Source organism: Diceros bicornis, chromosome X (assembly GCF_020826845.1).
Source record: "Diceros bicornis minor isolate mBicDic1 chromosome X, mDicBic1.mat.cur, whole genome shotgun sequence".
Lineage (NCBI taxonomy): Eukaryota > Metazoa > Chordata > Mammalia > Perissodactyla > Rhinocerotidae > Diceros > Diceros bicornis.
The window spans coordinates 68449014-68471585 of NC_080781.1; the positions used below are offsets into that span (position 1 = coordinate 68449014).

The 22572-nt window shown below is 35.3% G+C and overlaps 1 protein-coding gene across 1 annotated transcript in view; it reads right to left on the reverse strand.

Annotated features, from left to right (window-relative positions):
- The window catches only part of ZDHHC15 (zinc finger DHHC-type palmitoyltransferase 15), a 95078-nt gene that overhangs the window by 51666 nt on the left and 20840 nt on the right, over window positions 1–22572 (reverse strand). Inside the window, exons 2-3 of the mRNA XM_058536212.1 lie at window positions 21229–21255; window positions 7416–7510 (exon numbers count right to left, since the gene is read on the reverse strand). Coding sequence (XP_058392195.1) covers window positions 7416–7510; window positions 21229–21255 — 122 coding nt within the window. The remainder of the gene's footprint in view (window positions 1–7415; window positions 7511–21228; window positions 21256–22572) is intronic.

Sequence of the window (22572 nt, forward strand, 5' to 3'; positions counted from 1 at the left end):
ACCAAAAAACCCATCTTAAGTTGAAAATATCATAAGTTGAAAATGCATTTAATATACCTAACCTACCAAACATCATAGCTTAGCCTTGCCTACCTTAAATGTGCTCAGCACACTTACATTAGTCTACAGTTGGGCAAAATTTTCTAACACAAAGCCTATTTTATAGTAAAGTGTTGAATATCTCATGTAATATATTGAATATCGTATTGAAAGTGAAAAACAGGATGGTTGTATGGGTACGGAATTGTAACGGTATCGATTGTTTACCCTCATGACTGCATGGCTGACTGGGAGCTGTGGCTCACTGCCACTGCCCAGCATCATGAGAGAGTACCATACCGCATATTTCTAGCCCAGGAAAAGATCAAAATTCAAAATTTGAAGTACAATTTCTACTGAATGTGTATCGATTTTGCACCATTGTAAAGTCAGAAAATTTAAGTCAAACCATCATAAGTTGGGGACAATCTGTAGTTCAATTTACCTATTTTTACTTTAGTTTCTTTTGCTTTTGGTGTCATATCCAAGAAATCATTGCCAAATCCAATGTCATGAAACTTATCCCTTATGTTTTCTTCTAATGGTTTTATAGTTTTAGCTTTTTAGGTTTAGGACTTTAATCCATTTGAGTTATTTTTGTATATGGTGTAAAGTAAGGGTCCAACTTCATTATTTTGCATGTGCATATCCAGTTTCCCCAACACCATTTGTTGAAAAGTCCTTTCTCCATTGAATGGTCTTGGCATCCTTTCCAAAAATTATCTGACCATATGTGTGAGGGTTTATTTCTGGGCTCTGTATTCTATTCCATTAGTCTTTGTGTCTGTACCACACTGTTCTGATTAGTGTAGCTTTGTAGTAAGTTTAGAAATAAGGAAGACCTCCAACTTTGTTCTTTTTCAAGATTGCTTTGGCGATTTGGGGTCCCTTGAGATTCCATGTGAATTTTAGGATGGAACTTTCTATTTATGCAAAAAAATGTCATTGGGATTTTGATAGAGATTGCATTGACTCTGTAGACTATTTTGGGTAGTAATGACATTCTTAACAATATTAACTCTTCCAATCCATGAACATGGGATGTTTTTCCATTTATTTCTATCTATTTGTTTTCAGTAACATTTTTTAGTTTTCGGTGTACAAGATTTTCACTTCCTTGGTTAAGTTTATTACTAAGTATTGTATTCTTTTTCATGCTATTTTAAATGTCATTGTTTTCTTAATTTTTCTGATTGCTCATTGTTAGTGCATAGAAATGCAACTGATTGTTGTACATTGGTGTGTTGATTTTACATCCTGAAATTTTGCTGAATTCATTTATTAGTTCTAACAGGTTCTTTTGGTGGAATCTTTAGGATTCCCTCTATATAAGATCATGTTATCTATGAACAGAGGTAATTTTACTTCTCCCTGTCCCATTTGGATGCCTTTTATTTTTCTTCTTGCCTACTTGCACTGGTTAGAGGAAGTGTTCCTCCCTCTTCTATTTTTTTTTTTTTGGAAGAATTTGAGAAGGACTGGTGTTAATTCTTCTTTAAATGTTTGATAGAATTTACCTGTGAAACCATCTGGTCCTGGGCTTTTCTTTGTTGATAGATTTTTGATTAATATAATCTCTTTACTTATTATAGATAGATTCGGGTTTTTTATTTCTTCTTGATTTAGTTTTAGCAGTTTGTGTGTTTCTAGGAATTTGGCCATTTCATCTAGGTTATCTAATTTGTTGGCACACAATTCTTCATACTATTTTCTTATAATTCTTTCTGTTTCTGTAAGGTCTATAGTAATGTCCCACTTTCATTTCTGATATTAGTAATTTGTGTCTTCTCTCTCTCCCTTTCTTTTGGTAAGTCTAGCTAAAGGTTTGCCAATTTTGTTGATCTTTTCAAAGTCCTTTTTGTTTTATTATCCTATTGTTTTCTATTCCCTATTTAGTTTATCTCTGCTCTAATCCTTATTATTTACTTCTGCTAACTTTGGGGTTAGATTGCTCTTCGTCCTCTGATTCTTTAAGGTGTAAAGAATATTGAATTGATATATTAGTCCTTTTATAATCTGTTTATAGCTATAAATTTTCCTCTGAGCACTGCTTTATTGCATTCCATAATTTTCGGTATGTTGTTTTTCATTTTCATTCATCTCAAAGTATTTTTAAAGTATTTTTTAATTTCCCTTGTGATTTCTTGTTTAATTCATTGGTTGTTTAAGAGTGTGTTGTTCAATTCCACATATTTGTGAATTTATAGTTTTCCTTCAGTTACTGATTTCTAGTTTTACTCCACTGAAGTCAGAGAAGATTCTTTATATGATTTCAAATCTTTTAAATTTATTGAGACTTGTTTTGTGGCCTAACATATGGTCTATGCTGCAAAATTTTCCATGTGCACAGGAGAAGAATGTGTACTTTGCTGTTTTTGGGTGGAGTGTTCTATACATGTGTGTCACATCTAGTTGGTTTTATAGTGTTGCAAAACCCTCCATTTCCTTATTGATCTTCTGTCTAGGTGCTCTATCCATTATTGAAAATGAACTATTAAAATATTAAAATATCCAACTATTATTGTAGAACTGTACATTTTTTTCCTTCAGTTCTGTCAGTTTTTACTTCCTACATTTTGGAGTTCTCTTGTTAGGTGTACATATGTTTGTAACTGTTACATATTCTTGATGGATTGACTCTCTTATCAACATATAATGTTCATCTTTGTCTCTCTCTTTTCTCTTAGTGGATTAAATATTTTATTTTTTCCCAGCTTTACTAAGGTATGATTGCCAGATAAAAATTGTATATATTTATACAATAGAATACTCCTCAGCCATAAAAAAAGACAAAATTGTCCCATTCGCTACAGCATGGATGGACCTGAAGGGTATTATGTTAAGTGAAATAAGCCAGCCAGAGAAAGACAAACATCGTATGATTTCACTCATATGTGGAAGATAAACTAACACATGGACAGAGAGAACAGTTTGGTGGTTACCAGGGGGAAGTGTTTGGGGGGGGGGCACAAGGGGTGAAGGGACACATTTATATGGTGACTGAAAAATAATAATGTACCACTGAAATTTCACAATGTTATAAACTATTATGACCTGAATACAAAAATTGTATATATTTAAGATGAACAATGTGATGTTTTGATATACGTATCCATTGTGAAATGATTACCACAATCAAACTAATTAACCTATCTCACTTCACAGTTTCGCTTTTGTTGTGGTATAAACATTTGAGATTATTCTCTTGGTACTTCAATTATACATTATTATTAATTATAGTCACTATGCTGTACATTAGGTCTCCATAACTTATTTGTCTTATAACTGAAAGTTTGCACCCTTTGACCAACATTTCCCCTAACTCCCACCCCCAGCTCCTGGTAACCAACATTCTACTCTGTTACCATGAGTTTGATTTTTTTTTTTTTGAGGAAGATTGGCTCTGAGCTAACATCTGTGCCAATCTTCCTCTATTTTGTATGTGGGTTGCCACCAGCATGGCTTGACAAGTGGTGTAGGTCTGTGCCTGGGATCCAAACCCACGAACCTGGGCCACTGAAGTGGAGCACGTGGAACTTTAACCACTCAGCCAGCGGGCTGGCCCCTTCACTTTTTTTTTTAAGATTCCACATATAAGTGAGATCATGTAGTATTTATCTTTCTGTTTCTGGCTTGTTTCACTTATCATAATGTACTCCAGGTACACCCATATTGTTGCAAATGGCAGTATTTCTTTATTTTTAAAGACTGAATAATATCCATTATGTATATACCATATTTTCTTTATCCATTCATCCAATGATGAACACATAGATTGTTTCCATATCTTTATGACTGTGAATAACGGTGCAATGAACACAGGAGTGTAGATATCTCTTTGAGATACAGATTTCATTTTTTTTATATATACTCAGAAGTGGGATTGCTGGATCATATAGTAGTTCTATTTTCAATTTTTTGAGGAACCTCCATATGTTTTTCATAATGGCTGTACAAATTTACATTCACAACAACAGTGCACAAGTGTTCCCTTTCCTCCATATCCTCACCAACACTTCTGTTTTGACTTTTTCATAATAGCCATCCTGACAGGTGTGAGGTGATATCTCATTGTGGTTTTGATTTGCATTTCCATGATGATTACTGACGTTGAGCACCTTTTCATGTACCCATTGGCCATCTGTATGTCTTCTTTTGAAAAATGTCTGTTCAGGTCCTTTGCCCATTTTTAATGGGGTTATTTTTTTTTCTATTGAGTTGTATGAGTTCCATATACATTTTGGATTACAATCCCTTATCAGATATATGGTTTGCAAATATTTTCTCCCATTCCATAGGCTGCCTTATCATTGTGTTGATTGTTTCCTTTGCTGTGCAGAAACTTTTTAGTTTGATGCAGTTCCACTTGTTTATTTTTGCTTTGTTCTGTGTGTTTTTGGTGTGAAATCCAAAAATTCATGCCAAGACCCATGTCAAGGAGTTTTCCTTTGTATTCTTCTAGGATTTTTATGGTTTCAGGTTTTATGTTTAAATTATTAATTCATTTTAATTTTTGTGAATGGTATAAGATAAAGGTCCAATTTCATTATTTTGCATGTGCATATTCAGTTTGTCCAGCAACATTTATTAAGGAGATTGTCATTTTCCCATTGTGTATTCTTGGCAACTTTGTTGAAGATTAGTTGACTGTACACACATGGGTTTATTTCTGGGCTCTTGATTCTGTTCCATTGGTCTATGTGTTCGGTTTTTTTGTCAGTATCATACTGTTTTGATTACTATAGCTTTATAATATAATTTGAAATCAGAAAGTGTGATGCTGTCAGCTTTTTTTTTCTTGCTCAAGATTGCTTTAAGTACTTGGGATATTTTGTGGTTCCAAATGAATTTTAGAATTGTTTTTTCTATTTCTGTAAAAAACGCCATTGGACTCTTGATAGAGATTTCATTGAATCTATAGATGGCTTTGGGTAGTATGGACATTTTAACAATATTAATTCTTCCAATCCATGAACACAGGATATTTTTCCATTTATTTGTGTGTTCCTCAATTTCTTTCATCATTGTTTTATCATTTTCCTTATACAGATCTTTCATCTCTTTGGTTAAATTTATTCCTAAATATTTTATTCTTTTTGATGTTATTGTAAATGAAATCGTTTTATTTACTTATTGGATAGTTTATTTTTAGGGTATAGAAATGCAACTGAGTTTTTGTTTGTTTTTTTATCCTTCAACTTTACTGAATTTGTTGATTAGTTCTAAAAGTTTTTTGGTGGAGTCTTTAGGGTTTTCTATATATAAGATCATGTCATCTGCAAACAGAAAATTTAACTACTTCCTTTCTAATTTGTATGTCTTTTATTTCTTTCTCTTGCCTAATTGCTCTAGCTAGAACTTTCAGTACTATGTTGAATAGAAGTGGTGAGGGTAGGCATCCTTGTCTTGTTCCTGATCTTAGAGGAAAAGCCTTCAGATTTTCACCATTGAGTATGACAGCAGCTATGGGCTTGTCATATATGGTCTTTATTATGTTGACGTACGTTTGTTCTATACCTAATTTGTTGAGAATTTTTATCACGAAAGGACATGGAAATGTGCTAAATGCTTTTTCTGCATCTATTGAGATGAACATATGATTTTTATCCTTCATTTTGTAAATATGGTGCAGGGCATTTATTGATTTACATATGTTGAAACATCCTTATATCCCAGGTATAAATCCCACTTAGCCAGGGTGAATGATCCTTTTAAAATAGTGTTGAATTTGGTTTGCTAGTATTTTGTTAAGGATTTTGCATCTATGTTCATCAGGGATATTGGCCTGTAATTTTCTTTTCTTGTAGTGTCCTTGTCTGGCTTTGGTATCATGGTAATGCTGTCCTTGTAAAATGAGTTTGAAGCATACTGTCCTCTTCAAATTTTGGAAGAATTTGAGGCTATTGGTTACCTCAGTGGCAAAAGCTGCCAGTATCCTCTGTGGAGCAAACTGCTGAGGTCCACATCAACAAACACTATGAGGTCCTCTGCTGTTAAAGCAGTGGACATTTATGGGGGCTGTTGAGTTCCTCAGTGGCAAAAACTGCCAGGGTCTTCCACAGAGCAGGCCACTAGGGACTGCATTGGCATCCACCACATGGCTGACACTGATAGCCCCTGCCCTGTTTCTTTGTTCTTAGCCTTCTCCAGATGTCTCAGCCATGCTGATCTCCCCAGCAATCCTTTCTGTGTGGTTATTCTCCATTTTTCGTTCCACTGTGTTGTTGCAGGTTCTTAATTAGACTCTTAAGCCCTCCCAGGGCTATTTTCATTCATGCATAGCTGTCTGTTCTTTTTTTTGGGGGGGGGCAAAAGCTGGCATCTTCTACTTTGTCATCTTTCTGACATCATTCAGCAAGGTCTTTTTCTTTTTTGTATCTTGAGACAGTTTTTGGCTTAAAGCTTCTTTCATGTGATATTAGTATAGCTAGCCTTGCTCTCTTTTGATTAATATTCACTTGGAATAACTTTTTCCATCCTTTCACTTTTGACCTATTTATGTCTTTGGTTCTAAAGTGAGTCATTTGTAGACAATATAAAGATAGATGATAATGTCTACACATTATACCAATGTCTGCCTTTTGACTGGATAGTTTAATCCATTTATATTTCAAATAATTACTCATAAGAAAGGACTTCTGCCATTTTGCTATTTATTTTCTATATATCCTTTATCTCTTATATCCCTCAATTATTGCATTACTGTTTTCCTCTCTAATTTCATTTTTTGTGTGTGCCATTTTGATTCCATAAATGGGAAAATTTAAACCAGTATTTTTCTTAATGTTTGGAGGCTGTTAAAATCTCTTCCATTTTTTTTTTTTACTTCAGAACCTAATCTGTAGGTTCTGAAGTAAAAAATATGTGACAGTAGTCACATATTATAAATGCCTGATATGATTAAAAATTCTTTGATCAACCCTCCCAAATATTGCATGGAACACTTTGATTCAAGGGAACACAGTTGGAAAATTATCAATTTAACAACTGTAATTTTTTCCTAGGAGTTGTCTTGCAGAGTCTCGCTGGGTTCTAAAATAATATAGTTTCATAGAGTTGAACTAGATGAGTCCTCAGAATTCAAGTGGGTTCTTGTTTCTCTAATTATATCACCAATGCAGGCAGTGGTTTCCTAGTCTTAAAGATATCCATGGCTGGCGATTTCACAAACTCCTTCAATAGACTATCCTACCCTTAATTTACCTTTATCTCGGAGTCCTTTTTAAGATTATCTTGAATATATCTTTTGTAATGGAAGGTTATTTGCTCCTGTTTTTGCCCTCTTCTTGCCCTACTGGCATTTCTACTTTCCTCTGTTTTTAGCCTTTATGAAGTATCCTTACCTTTCGAAGTTTGAAGTTTGAAGTATATCTTACCTTTTGGTTTGGCTGTTGTGGGAGTGTAAAAATAGACTTCCAATAGGTCCAGGTAAAGAACACAAAGATGGCATGGTAGAATATGAGGTAGATAACTGAAATTGAAGAAAAAAAAAATCAGTGTTTATATTATCTTTTTGTCCATTTCTAAGAGTTCAGGAAGACATAAAATGCTCAACAACAAATTTCTATTTCGTTTTCCTATTACCAAGTATTTTCTAGTATTATAATGAAATATTAATTCTTACCTTTTTCCTAAGCAGTGACAGAAACAAGTTATAATGCCAAATTTTGAACCAGAGACTTTGTGGAAGTTGCATGTTTTAAAAGTTGCCATGTGATTCTGAGAGTAAAGTGAAAATGTCCTTTATGACAATGTGGGTGAAGCTACCGTAGCCAATTGTCATTATCTCTATCACTGTGGGTGCTGCAGGATGATAATGATAGTATTTGCACAGCACTACAGAGTTTACAACATGCTTTCATAATATTATCTCATTATATTTTGTCAATAACTTCATGAGATAGGTAATAGGATAGGATAGTTGATTAACTATCAGGGGTAGTTTATTATCCAAAGTCATACAGCTACTATATAATATAGCCAGGTCTTAAAGACAAAACTTCTGACTCTAAATCACAAATTCTTTTCAGTAGCCCCTAAGACTACACACTTTTGAAATGTGAGTTGTACCTTTGAGACAGTTGTAAAAGTGGCTCCCCACTGCTTTTCTTTTTATACTGTTTGCCTCCTAGATAACTCTTCTGATATGAGAAATTTCAGTATTCTCCAAAGAGTTCATTACAAGACTGAAAGTCAGTTTACTGTTTCATTGTGAGTCTTTGCATGGGAAGATCTTATTACTTTAATCCATCAGAAAGACTGAAGGGAATGAGGTGACTCAAGACCAAGTTAATAGGGCTGAGACTCTCATATATATACGGCTGAACTGAAAAAAGCTGCAATCTCTTGGCCCAGTGCTCCCAGCCCTATGGTATAAGACCTCTTTTTACGTGCTTGATTTGTGTAATTCAGAATTCCCATTTTCAAATTCAAGCAATATAAAGTAAAATATAAAGGTTCATTCCACACATACATCTAACCTCCCATCTCCCCCTCCTAAGGCATAATACCTATTTGGTGTGTATCATTCCAGATATCCTCATTTTTATAGTTTATATAAAATATATAACTATATCAACACTATACATATGGAATTTTTATAGTATTTAAAAATTTTTCATTGTATTTTTTTTTGAAAGCTAGTATATTCACAAGGTTCAAAATTTGAAGGTATAAAATAGTACACAGTAAAAAGTTTCCCTTCTATCCCTGTCCCTCAGCCACCCAGTTTCCCTCCCTGGAAGCAACAAATGTCACAGTGTCATGAATTTATTCTGTACCCTTTCAGATTTTATACACATAAAAGCATCAAAACAGTGTGCTTTTTCACACAAATAGCAGTATTCTATACACACTGCACCTTATTTCTTTTTCACTTGTTATAAGTTGGAGATCATTCCACTTATAACTTGGAGAGAGTGAGCTTCCTCACTCTCCTTTTAAAAAGTTGCATGGGATTCCATTGAATGAATGTACCATAATTTATTTAACCACACTGTCTCTGATGAAAACTTAAATCTTCCCTCTCCTTTTGCTAATACAAATAATGCTATAACGAATAACTTTATATATATGTTATTGGCACATGTACTAAAAGTGTCTATAGGATCAACTCCCTGAAGTGGGATTGCTAGACCCAAACATAGACCTTTTGGTAGATATTGCCATTTTAAAAGTTTTATTTACTTTACAGTCTCATCAGCAATGAATGAGAGTGACTCTTCCTCCATAACCTGGCCCTCGTGAAGCGTTATTAGAATTTTCGATCCTAGGCAAGATTTTTAAATGTTTCTTTATGTGTTATCTTTTGCTATGTTTTTGTTTCTTTGATTTTATGTGGTTTATATGGGGAAGATTCCATGACTATCAAGTTAGAAAGGACATATGTTAACTGCTGTTCCTTCAGTATGGAATGGGAGTGTGGAATTTTTGGTTGCAAAGAAATTAGGAGAAAATAATTTTATGTTTACCCTCCCATTGCGCACTTCAAAGGTAATAAGTTTCAGCAACTTGGATCACCTGAATGGTGAGAACTAAGCTCTTACACGTGGTAGTACTTTAAGGGTGTTTATTTTTTGTTCCAATGATTGAGATAGGAAGTGGGACTTTAACTTCTTCCAGGTCATACTACAAATTAACAACTGGTTTAATCATGGAACTGAAAACAGCTAGCTCCCATTCCTGTATTCCAAGGTTTCATAGAAGTTATAAGTATACTTTTATAAAGGGTGGAAAATGAGAGATTATGAGGTTAAATGACTAAGTCAAAGACATTCAGTAGATTGGTAGAATAGGGACTATACTATAGATTTCATAAAAATCTTAGAGTTGGGTGAGAACACAGAGATCATCTAGTTCAACCTCCTCATGTTATACACAGATAAAATATACATTTTATACACAGAGAGGGTAAATGACTTGATCAGGGTTACCCAGCAAAGTTACGGAAGCAATGGAACCAGAATCCAGGTTTCCTCACTTCCAGTCCAGAGCTATTTTCCTTAGAGCAGTGGTTCTCAAATTTCAATGTGCATCAAAATCACCTTGGGAGACTATTAGAATGCAGATTCTTAAGCTCTACACCAAAGATTCTGAATCAGTGGTCTGAGACGGAGTCCAAGAATTTAGAAACTCCCACAGGTGATTCTGAGGCAGACGGACAATGAGAAACAGGGCCATTTGGTTGTTCAGTCTACCAACCCAAGGAGGAAGCTCCGCTCCAACATCCTTGGCAGGGAATTACCACATCTCTGCCACACTTCACTCTGCAGTGAGTATTATTGAATTATGGATAGGCCCCACGATTCTCAATTTTATGTTTCTCTCTATATATATGATGCTCGTAAGCCATGGTCCCAAATGTGTGGAAGTCCATTCTTTTTCTGCCTTAAAGAATGAGCAACATATTTTTTTTTATAATTAATTATTTTATACCTAGAATAATCATCCTTATATACTGCAGGGACACTGAGTCTTTTTTTTTTTTTTGTGAGGAAGATTAGCCTTGGTCTAACATCCGATGCCAATCCTCCTCTTTTTGCTGAGGAAGATTGGCTCTGGGCTAACATGTGTGCCCATCTTCCTCTAGTTTATATGGGACACTGCCACAGCATGGCTTGACAAGCGGTGCATCAGTCCACACCTGGGATCTGAACCTGTGAATCCCCGGCTGCCAAAGTAGAGCATGTGAACTTGACTGCTACGCCACCGGGCTGGCCCCTGAGACTTTCTTTTTAAGTGTGACACTCTAGTGAGTGTTCAGATCACTAGAGAAATCAAACAGCTTATGAACTGTATCCCTGTACTGTCACTACTCATTAACATTAGAATGAAACGGGAAAACATCTTTTATTTTTGGTGAGGGAGATTGGCTCAGAGCTAACATCTGTTGCCAATCTTCCTCTTTTTGCTTAAGGAAGACTGCCTGAGCTAACATCTGTGCCAATCTCCTATTTTGTATGTGGGACGCCACCACAGCATGGTTTGATGAGCAGTGTGTAGGTGCGTGCCTGGGATCTGAACCTATGAACCCTGGGCCGCGGAAGTGGAGCACGCAAACTTAACCACTACACCACTGGGCGGCCCCGGAAAACATCTTTTTTAAGCAAAAAGGCACAGTAAAGCCCTTCGCTTATCTGGTAGTGATCACAATCATGGGGCATCAGAAGCTGCTGGAGCTGTGATTACCACATGAAAGCCAAAAGCCTTTCAAGTGTTTTTTTTTTTTCCTTCCACAATGTGCAAAGGTTTTCAGAAGCAGAAATCAGACATAAGGAACATGACCAGCTGCCAAAGAAAAATCCACCTAAGCATGAAGTTGTAACGAATTCAGTCACTGTGTTGCAATGGCAATATCCCATTAAAGGAAGAGCTTCTGAAATGAGAATGACTACTTGAGACTTTCCTGAAATAATGATTCATAAATACTTTGATAAAAATTATAGAATCTGAAACTACATGGTGAAAGTAGCAGAAAGTTGCTATTAGCAAAATCTTTGGCCAGTAGGATGCTTTTCCTAGGTGTTGCTTCCAGGAACTAATGGGAAGTCAGTGATTTTCTTTGTATATGTGTGTGTGCACATGCATACCATTCTTGTGTGAATAATAACGAATGCAGCAAGATGAGCACCAAAATGGGGAACAGAGAAAATAATGAAGCTTGACTATATATTCAGACACATAAAAGCTAAAGCTGTTACTGGGGCAATTATATAACAAACCTCTTTTCTTACGAAGTTATTTTTGGAAACTATGTATAGTTTAAAAAGACATTGTTTTCTGTAATATCTTTTATATCAATTGATGACTAAAAGCAATTGAGTTGGCAAAGGGGATAATGGGGAGAGGAGTGTACCTTTTAACTACACACTATAATTCAAATAGGAACTGCAGCTGTAGCTTCAGCAATTGAAAGAGTCCTCACTGAAATCCCCATTTTGGCTCAACATAGAAATCCCCAGATTATGATCAGGGCAAATTTGTCAGCTGGATAGTTACTTCTCCTTTTGAGTAGGACACCTAGCAACGACGTATTGACTCCAATATTTGAGTTCACTGACTTACTTTACTTTCACTGTCTTAAAAGTCCTAACACAGAGCTGGACCTTGTCTCTTAGCTATTTAAAGGAGTATTTGGAGACAACGGGGTTAGAGGCTCACAGGTTGTAACTAAGGAGCTAAGGATAGTTCATGAGAATATAAGAATTATTCAAGAGTTGTTTCCATGATTTAGCTACCCTCTAGAAGAATACAAGATTTTGTCAAGAGTTATTCCAAGGTTTAGCCAGCTACCCTCTAGGAGTCTCTCTGATGGTGGGATCAAATTCTAGTGCCAACATATGGCATCATCTTTTGAAACAGCAAGGTTTTCCTTATTGATATAAACTTTAAAAGTTAGGGTTGTCTCCCAAGTATCCTAATTTCCCTTAATTATCCATTAGGCATCTACCACTTATCAATTTATATAAACCTTTTATGAACTGGTTATATCTTTAGTCTATACCAATTCTGGGGGGTAATGAGTCTCATAAGTTTTCCAGTCACTGTGCAAAGCAGGGCTTAGTTTTAGTTGTCTTAAATACAGTATTTTTCAGTTTCAAAGAGCTTTCTAGTCCCAGTGCATTGAGATTTGGTAAACAACACGAAGTTAACAAAACATATAGTCTTCATATATTTATGAACTTGGATTATAGCCTCTTTCAGTTTTTGTTTTTCCATGCTGAAGAGGCCTCTCTTTTTGGTCTGCTTCAGGCATTGAGATATCGTGCAAAATACAATGGATTTGGAATCAGATGACCTGGATTTGAACCCTGGATATGCAATTTAATAACTGTGTGTCCTTTAGAAGTTGGTTAACCTTGCTAATCTTATCACATGTGTATACACACACACACATACACAATGATGACAACAACAACAACCTTGTCAGGTTGATAGTTCTCTTCCTCTCCCTTCCTCTTAAATTTTAATGATTTGTTTTCTGAGATATGGTGGTAAAAATTACACTGATTTCAGGGGCAGACACACCATGGCTTCATTCAAAAAGAGGAAAATGGTTTGTTTCCAGTCCTCTTCTTGACAATGTCTACTTAACATTTCATTGATTCACTGATCTTAGGGGTAAAGAAGCACACAGGGCAACATCCTTTGGGGAATAATCTTCGGCTACTTTCCTGGTTTAAAACGGATAGTTGAGATATTATAATTCTCTATGTATCATTTGGATTAAGTACAGCCTAATGCCCCCATGTTGTCAGGGATACTCACAGAGGACACCAAAGCAGAACAGAGAATCTCTCTGGTCTATACAGTGGCTAGGGATTTGTGAGCCAATTTTTCACTGTCTGGGAAAGTGGCGGGGATTATCACAATCCCAGCTTGGTTCCCTCAGAATGTATTTCCTTTTGTTGATGCAACCAATAAATCTTCTACCTCACTAATATGATGTTGACTTTATTTATTTTAATGTTATAAAATTTTAGATTTGGAAGAGTCCTTAGATGCCATTTGATCCAAGAGTCTCCAAGATGCATAAATCTGCTTTGCATTATCCCTAACAAGTGCTTACGCAGCTTTAGTTTGAACACCTGAAGTAATGGGAAACTTATCAACTCTTGAGGCATTGCATTCTATTGTTGGCTAACTCTGATCGTTAGACACATCTTCCTCATATTAAGCAGCAATATGCCTCCTGGTAACTCTCTCCCGTTGATCCTAATTTTGCTCCCTGGAGAGGCATCATATTTGCTTAAAAACAAAGAGACTTGTATCTGCACATGTAAAGATCTCTTACAATTCAAAAATAAGACAAACAATTCAAGAAAAATAGGCAGAAGACCTAGACACTTCATAAAAAAAGATTTACAGATGGCAAACAAGCACATGAAAAGATCTTTATCATTAGTCATTACAGAAGTGCAAATTAAAACCACAAGGAAATACCACTTCATACACAATAAAATGGTTAAAAAACCCTGGCAACACCAAGTGACAGTGAAGATGTAGAGCAATTGGAATCTCATATATCACTGATGGAGATGCAAAATGGTAAAACTGCTTTGGAAAACAGTTTGACAGTTTCTTAAAAAGTTAAACATACAATTACCTTACAACTCAGCAAAAATTCTCCTAGATATTTACTCAAGAGAAATAAAAACATACATTTCCATGAAGGCCTGCAATGGATATTCTTATCAGCTTTATTTATAATAGCCAAAAATTGGAAACATCCCAAATGCTCATCAACTGGTAAATAAATAAGCAAATTGTGGTACATCTATAACATAGGATACTACTCAGCAATAAAATGGAACAAACTACTCATACACACACTCACATGGATGAATCTTAAATGTATATTGCTAAGTGAAAGAAGCAAGATACAACGGACTACATATTGTATGATTCAATTTATATGACATCCTGAAAAAGGTAAAACTATAGGTACAGAAAACAGATCAGTGGTTTCCAGGGTGGAGAGTAAGAGGACTGCTTGCAAATGGGGCAGAGGGAATATTCTGAGTAATGTAAATATTGTATATCTTGATGGTAGTAGTGCTTACATCACTGTATACATTTGTTAAAACTCATCAACCTGTACATTTACAAAGGATAGTTCTTACCGTATGTAAATTTTATGCCAATAAGCCTGACAAAAACAAAAAAAAACAAGGAGATCTAAGAAAGGGCCTTCTCCGGAGGTAAAGCAGCGCAGCCACAAACCAAGAACAAATGCAGTCACGGGAAACTGGAAGAGACAAGATTAGGAATCTCCCCTTGAGCCTCTAGAGGAAGCATGGCCTGCCGACACCTTGATTTCAGACTTCTTCCCTCCAGAATCATGAGAGAATACATTTCTGTTGTTTTATGCCACCATGTTCATGGTAATTTGTCATGGCAGCCCTAACAAACTAATACACTCTCTACATTCAGTTTTTTCATCCATAAATTGGCATATGATAATACTTATGTCATAGGGCTGTAATGAGAATTAAATGAATCAATACACCTAAGGCACATTACAGCAATAGCTGGCATGTAATAGGTGCACTTGAAATAGTATTTATTATGACTCTTTAATAGTTAGGTGACCTTAGTTATCTTTGAGCCTCCAGTCCCATTACCTGTTAACTGGTAATAATAAAAACACTTAGTCTAACAGACTCAAAATAAATAAATAGGTAATAAAAATGGGCTTTTTCCTTTGATGTCTTTTCATCTTAGATTTTCTAACATTTAGCATAGTAGATAGCTATTTATTCTGACTTTGCCTAATATTTTTATTTTCCTCATAGTCATATTTATTTATTTATTTTGAGGTAACTTTGGTTTATGACATTATATAAGTTTCAGGTGTACAACATTATAATTTGACATCTGTATACTCTGCAGCATCCTCATAGCCATATTTAAATGTGTTGGGAGTTATAGGTTATATGATTGACAGCAGTGTCGATAGATACACAGCTAGGGTAGAAAGCAAAATCATGACTCTGAAACCTAGCACTGGTTGTACTCTGGCTGATCTTTCCTCATACATATAGATCTCATCATTTTGGCTCCATATATGCCCCAACAAGCAGTAACCCAATACAAGTGAGGGGTTCTGGGAGTCATATTGGGAAGGGCACAAGAGCATGGAAGTTCCAGCCCAGCCCACTGGGGAGGGATGAACTGAAGCATGGGAGAGTCATAGCTTTGAAATGGTACATTTAGATATAGCAATATCAAAAGAGATTTGTCAAAATGTAAAGGAGCCAAATCACTTTTTAAAAGATTTACCAAGTGGTATGTACAATAGACACCACTGACTCTTACCTCATCCTTAACCCCTGCAGTAATTACAAAGGACTTACACTTTCTACTTTATCCATTTCTATATTGTTTGCATTTTATCAGGTTATATTACTTTTATAATAATAAAGTTTTATTTTGTAAATTCATTATTGGGGAATGGTTAAATAAATCATAGTATATGCATACTATAAAAAACCCTGAGATCACTAAAAAAATGAAATACATTTGTATATACTAACATGGAAAGACATCTATGATATATTATTAAGTGAAAAAAGTAAGTCATAGAATAATATGCACAGTATCACCCAGTTAATAAAACAACCAAGCCCATAAAAATATACACTTTCATACTCATGTTTGTAACTAAATACAGAAGAAAACATCTAGAAGGATACAAATCAAAGTAAATATAGTAGTTATCTGTGAATAGTGATAGGAGAGGGGGCAATGTGAGGAGGATTTTAATGTTTTATTTTATATATTTTTGTATTGTTTCAATTGCCAATAAGAATTATTTTATTACAAAATATTATTAATAATTATATTAATAATTAATATTAATAATTATAAATATTATTATATTAATATAACTTTTTTAGCAGTGAGTTAGCCTCTAAAGAGAGCTTTTGTCTGCTCTCCCAAATCCTCATTATAAAGTAATTTTATAATAATAAATATAACATAGTGTATTAAGAGCACTGGGATAACTACTCAAAACCTAATTGAGGATTTCCTATACAGTCTGGAGGTGAGTATAAAAGATCATACTGTGGCCCCAAATTTTTCCTCCCAGGGGCCTCTCACCCTCCTGGTGTCTAATACATCACCAATAAATTAAAGTTAGTATAATCAAGAAGCCAACACAAAGCAGATATTTCTATGCTCTGGATTTTCAAACGGAAATCTGAATAAGCTCTTGTCTTAGTTTGCTAGGGCTGCCATAACAAAGTATCACAGACTGAGTGGTTTAAACAACAGAAATTTACTTTCTCATAATTTTGGAGACTCCACGTCCAAGATCAAGGTGTCAGCAGGGTTGGTTTCTTCTGAGGCCTCTCTTGGTTTGTAGATGTCCATCTTCCTGTGTCTTCACATGGTCTTCCCTCTGTGTGTGTCTGTGTCCTAATCTCTCCTTCTTATAAGGACACCAGTCATATTGAGTAGGGCCTACCCTAGTGACCTCATTTTAACCTAAGTACCTCTTTAAAGACCCTACCTGCAAATACAGTCACATTCTGAAGTACTGGGTGTTAGGATTTTAACATATGAATTTGGGGAGGACACAATTCAGCCCACAACAGTTCTATTATTTAGAAATTACATTTATTTCTAAAAAGGTAAATAATTACAACCATTTTTAACTTTAAAGGAGAAACCAGAGAATTCAGTATGTAAACAATTCAAAATGCAAGTGAATTCTCAGAGAATTAAACTTATGTTTAAAATGATTAATGGCCCTTTTTGAAGATGAAAAACTGAAGTCAATACATTACTCTTGATTATATGTGGACTGTCTGACAGATTGTGCCTAATCTCATTCCTAAATTCATGCTTTAGCCTCTCCCATCCTTGGACCCTACTAAATTTCTAACCTCCAATTCATCTCAGATCCTCACTTCAGGGGTAGAGGAGGAAAGATCTTCCAGTCAAGATCTTCAAAATGCAGACAGTATGATGCTGAATGAGATCATCTATGCAAAACATTCTAATGAAAGCAAAATAAATACATTATTATTATGTTTTTCAGTATGATCTATGGAAGAAGATATGGACTCATGTCTTAAAAAAAGAATTTTTGAGTCCTATATAATCAAGAATGACATAATATATAATATTCTGGACTATGGTTCATATGATCTGGGCTTTAGTCCTTTCTGTGCACTAGAATCAGCATGACTAGGGCAACATATTTTACTTCTTTGGGTCTCAGTTATTCTACTTACAAAATACAAGTGCATGGATTTTAACAATATATTTACAAGGATAGTAGGAGGAATCAGGAACAGTCCTGAAATGTGTCATGCTTCTTAGAAGAAAGATCTTTTAGGTCTTTTCCAATGTTAATAACAACAACAATAATAGTTATTTTGTACTATTTTGTATAATTTTGTATAATATTTTTTTGCACTCATCATATGCCAAGCACTGCCAAGAGACTTACGTACATCATCTCATTTAGTGCTCCAAAAGACCATAAAAGGTAGGTATTCTTATCCGCATTTTACAAAGTAAGAAAGTGAAACTAGTGAGGTTAAGTTCCCCAAGGTCAATATATACAGTAAGCGGTAAAATCAAGATTTGATCCTTGGTACATCTGACACCAAAGTCTATGCTTATTTTCTACTGTTACAATGCTCTTTTAACTGCATTAGAAATTAAAATTTATCAGGTATCGTACTAGTTTCCTAGGGCTGTCATAACAAATTACCACAAAGTGGGTGGCTTAAAACAACAGAAATTTATTATCTCAGTTCTGGAGGCTAGAAGTCTGAAATTAAGGTATAGGCAAGGTCGTGCTCTCTCTGAAGGCTCCAGAGGAGGATCCTTCCTTGCCTCTTCCTAGCTTCTGGTGGTTCCTGGCAATCCTTGGTGTTCCTTGGTTTGTGGCAGCATCGCTCCAATCTCTGCCTCCTTCTTCACATGGTCGTCTTCTCTCCGTGTGTATCTGTGTATCCAAATTTCCCTCTTCTTAAAAGGACACTAATCTTAGGGCCAAGCCTAATCCAGTATGGCCTCATCTTAACTTGGTTACATCTGCAAAGACCCTATTTCTAAATAAAGTCACATTCACAGGTTTTAGGTGGACATGAATTTTGGAGTGACACTCTTCAACCCAGTAAAGGAAACATTAAGCAGACAAGAAATGGAAAAACTTTTGCAATATGTCTGACTATGGTTTTCTTAGGCTGTGGAGACTGAATAAAAGGTTATATGATTGGAGGTTTTCATTTCTTTGCCCCTTATAGTTTCTTTGCCTATGCCAAACAATGTTCTTACTGGCAATCATATGCTATACCGTATTCTACTTTAATAGTGCAGTGTAATTTGAAATATGTCACAGATTCACAGGGTTAGAAAGGACCTCAGATAGTCATTATGCCTATTGGTTAGCTTCTAGGCATGGCTCACTGATTCACGCCAGAGAGTTGGGTGTCTGATACTTTCTGAAAAGGAGATTTCATGGCATCTCCTAGTGACTTGTGCTAATGTTCAGAAGTTCTTTACAAGTCTAACTTTCAACTTTCTGGTTATGATCAAACCTAATTTTAGTTGATGGATTCCACTGTCTTTGAGAATCTTGACATACAGAAAATGGTACAACTGAGATTGTTAATACTTAACATTTACAAAGCAGTTTACTGCTGTATACTTTTACTTCTGCTAGCTTACAATAAATCTGTAAGACGTTATTAAACTAGCCTCATTTTATAGTAATTGAGGTTCGGAGAAGTTGAGTTACTTACCAAAGGTCATAGAGCTAGTAAATGATGGAGCTGGAACTCCAACCCAGATCTTCTGTCCCTAAATCCTGTGCTTTGTCCCATTATGCCCCACTGCAGAATAAAGAAGCAAAATCTAATCTTATTCTTTACTGTATTGATAAATTTAAGAACTATCAGGAGAAAAGTGCTTTGGAGTCACAGAATTCTAGAGTCAGAAGGGACCTTAAAAATCATACATTGCGGTTACAATCTCCTAAAGAGCTCAAATCCTGGTAATTGGACTGATGCTACTTGGAAAGCTTTGAACTGAGTTGAGCTGACAAATAACACTTTACACTGGTGTGGGTGAGTTCACTGATAACACAAAGAAATGATGATATAGTACTTTGGACACCAGAAAAAAGAGCAATTGAGCATCAACTTTATGAGTAAGGAGCTCAACTAAGCAAATGAGGGAGTTGCAGACCAACAAGTAAAAGACAAGTGCAGATTTGCTTAAGAGCATGGACTTTGAAGTCACACAGTTCTGGGTTTGAATTTCACCACTTACTAGCTAGATGACCTGGGATAAGTTACTTAACCTCTCTAAACTTCAGTTTCCCTCTCAATAAATGGACATAAGAATGTCTATATCATTGTGCTGATTTAATGTTGAAAAATGTAATATATATACAATACTCAGGAGGGTACCTGGCACGATAAATTGTAGTTTCCAATAATAATAACAATATTGCTGTCATTATTCTTATTATGGTAGAGCATCATCTAAGCCCCCACCCAACTTGTCTTGAAAGTTTATTGTGGAAAATGATATTTATTTATAATTATTTCATATATATATACATATATATGTATATATATATATATATACGTATATATATATACAGAAAATGATCTCTGACCTTAAGAACCAGGCATAAGAATAAGAGGCAACTCACTACTTGCTATAAGGCTATAATAGTAGCAAACATTTACTGAGTCATCAGAATATGCTTACTCACCAAAGTCCTAAGTGCTTTACATGCATTAACTCATTAAATTTTCACAACTCAACAAAATAGGTAGTATTACTATTTGTATTCTACACATGACTAAAATGAGCACAAGGAAGTCAAATAATTTACTAGAAAGTAGCGGAGTCAGGATTTGAATTTGGACAGTCCAGCGCCAGAATTCATACTTTTAACTAGTATGGTCTACTGTCTTCCCACCACTCTGCTCTGTTGCCTCTATAGCCAACACTTGTGTTAAATGACTAATAGCATATTGGAGCTTTAAAACAGCATAAGATGAATGCTACATAGTTAATTAATTACAATAATTAATTCCCATGAAGTGAAAATTAAGGGTGGCTATATGAAGTGCCTACATAAATACTTAAGGTAATACCTGAAAAAATAATGTAAAGCTAAAATTTTGTTAAGACTCATGCTTAGCTTACACATTTTTAAGGAAAAATGCCTCAGTCTCTTTACAATGGTAGTACAAATTGCAGACCAAGCCAAAATGGGGGTGAGGAGTGGAGAGGAGTACAGTAAATACATTGGAACTGCAATGGTGACGGACTTAACTCTTAAAAGCCCCCTGTGGGGCACTTACTCCACGTCTTGAAGAGGAGATGAATTGGGCAAAAAGGCAAGGTACCTAGGACAACAGTGATGAACCAAAAGAGAGCCTAGGGTTACTATGGCCAAGAGAGTGGTTACCTGTGCCTTTCTCTATCATAAATCCTGGTAACTTTCAATTTCTGTCGTATAGCCAAAGGGGCCACTAAAAATATATTCTGCTCTATCTCTGGGTAAGCTCCTGAAAACTGCCATCCTGAACTTTCCACTCACCTCAGTGTGTTCCTGGGAAAGTTGCTCCATTTATAGGCTTTTATGTAATTCACTTTTAGATAGAAAGAGAGATACACTCCTGACCGATAAAATTTATAATACCCCCTTACCTTTTTCTGCTGGGCTCAAAACAGTCACTGTGAAAAGAGAAAGAAAGGTCAAAATTAGTGACATTTAAAAATATTATTTACCTAATCCATTTTTCCATAGCATCATTTTTGAGCAATTTATTCAATGGTACTTTAGGAAACCACCAGCCTGCTAAGATAAGGAAAGGCAAGGATGATTAAATTTCATCCTTTCCTATCTTTCTTCATCTTGAAACTTGAGTAATTAAGAATTTCTACTCATTCAACAAATACAAGTATAATCTGATTTTTTAAAAAAAACAACAAAGAGAAACTCTGAAGCTATACAACATGGCAGTAAGAACGTAAAAGCTGAAAAATTAGGAGATGATTGTTTATTTTCCTAAAGTATTCCCTGTAGAACATCTTTAAATACCAAGCTTCACTTGTATATTTAGAAGTGATATAGCGTGGAGGTTGCATGTCAACTCTGAAGTCAGACTGTCTGGGTTAGAAGCCTAGTCGCACTATTTTGTGACCCTGGGCAAGTTCCTTAACTTCCCTAACAGTACCTTCCTCACAAGGTTACTTGAGAATTAAATGAGTTAATGCATGTAAATATTGTTTAGCATAATATCTAGCACAAGGTAAGTACTTAATGAATATTAATTATTATATTTTAACTAATATTTCACAGAATATCAGAACTGGAAGGGACTTCAGTGATTATCTAGTTTATCTGCCTCATTTTACAGATGGGAAAAATGGACTAGAGTAGTAGCAAATGATTTGCCCAAGGTCATAGAGCAAGTTAGTGGTAGAGTTGGGACTAGATTCCAGCCTCCAGGACTTTTTCCAGGTACTGTGCCTACCTTCCTCAATCATTCCTTGCTGGCTTATTGTGATACATATATATATATAACTTTTGTTCAGAATGTCATTTGTACAAAGTGAGGTCTACCTGTCTTTACTCACCACCAACACCTGTGAGCGCTTGTACTTGGCACTAAGGTAAAGTGAAATTACAAGGCATGGATCTCAATCTTGAGAAGCTATTAAATTAAGATGTTTTTCATACACAATGATAAACACTTAAAGGTCAGGAAATGGGAAAAAAATCCAAACGGAGAAGGAGACTATATTCTAGGGGCTATTTCCTGGGGTCCTTCATCGGTCATACCTTCTCTTTCTCTGCATTTGCACGTCTATTTTTGTTGAGTCTTAAAAATGTCTCCTTTTAATGATCATTTGAATGGACTTTGTTAAAACTGTCCCATTTGTCTGTGTTAAATTTGACCAGATAATGTCCTCTTTTTCTCTAATACACTTATCTGGAGATTGATACCAACTCCTTTTTTTTTCTTTCCAGTTATAGAATCCTGGTTA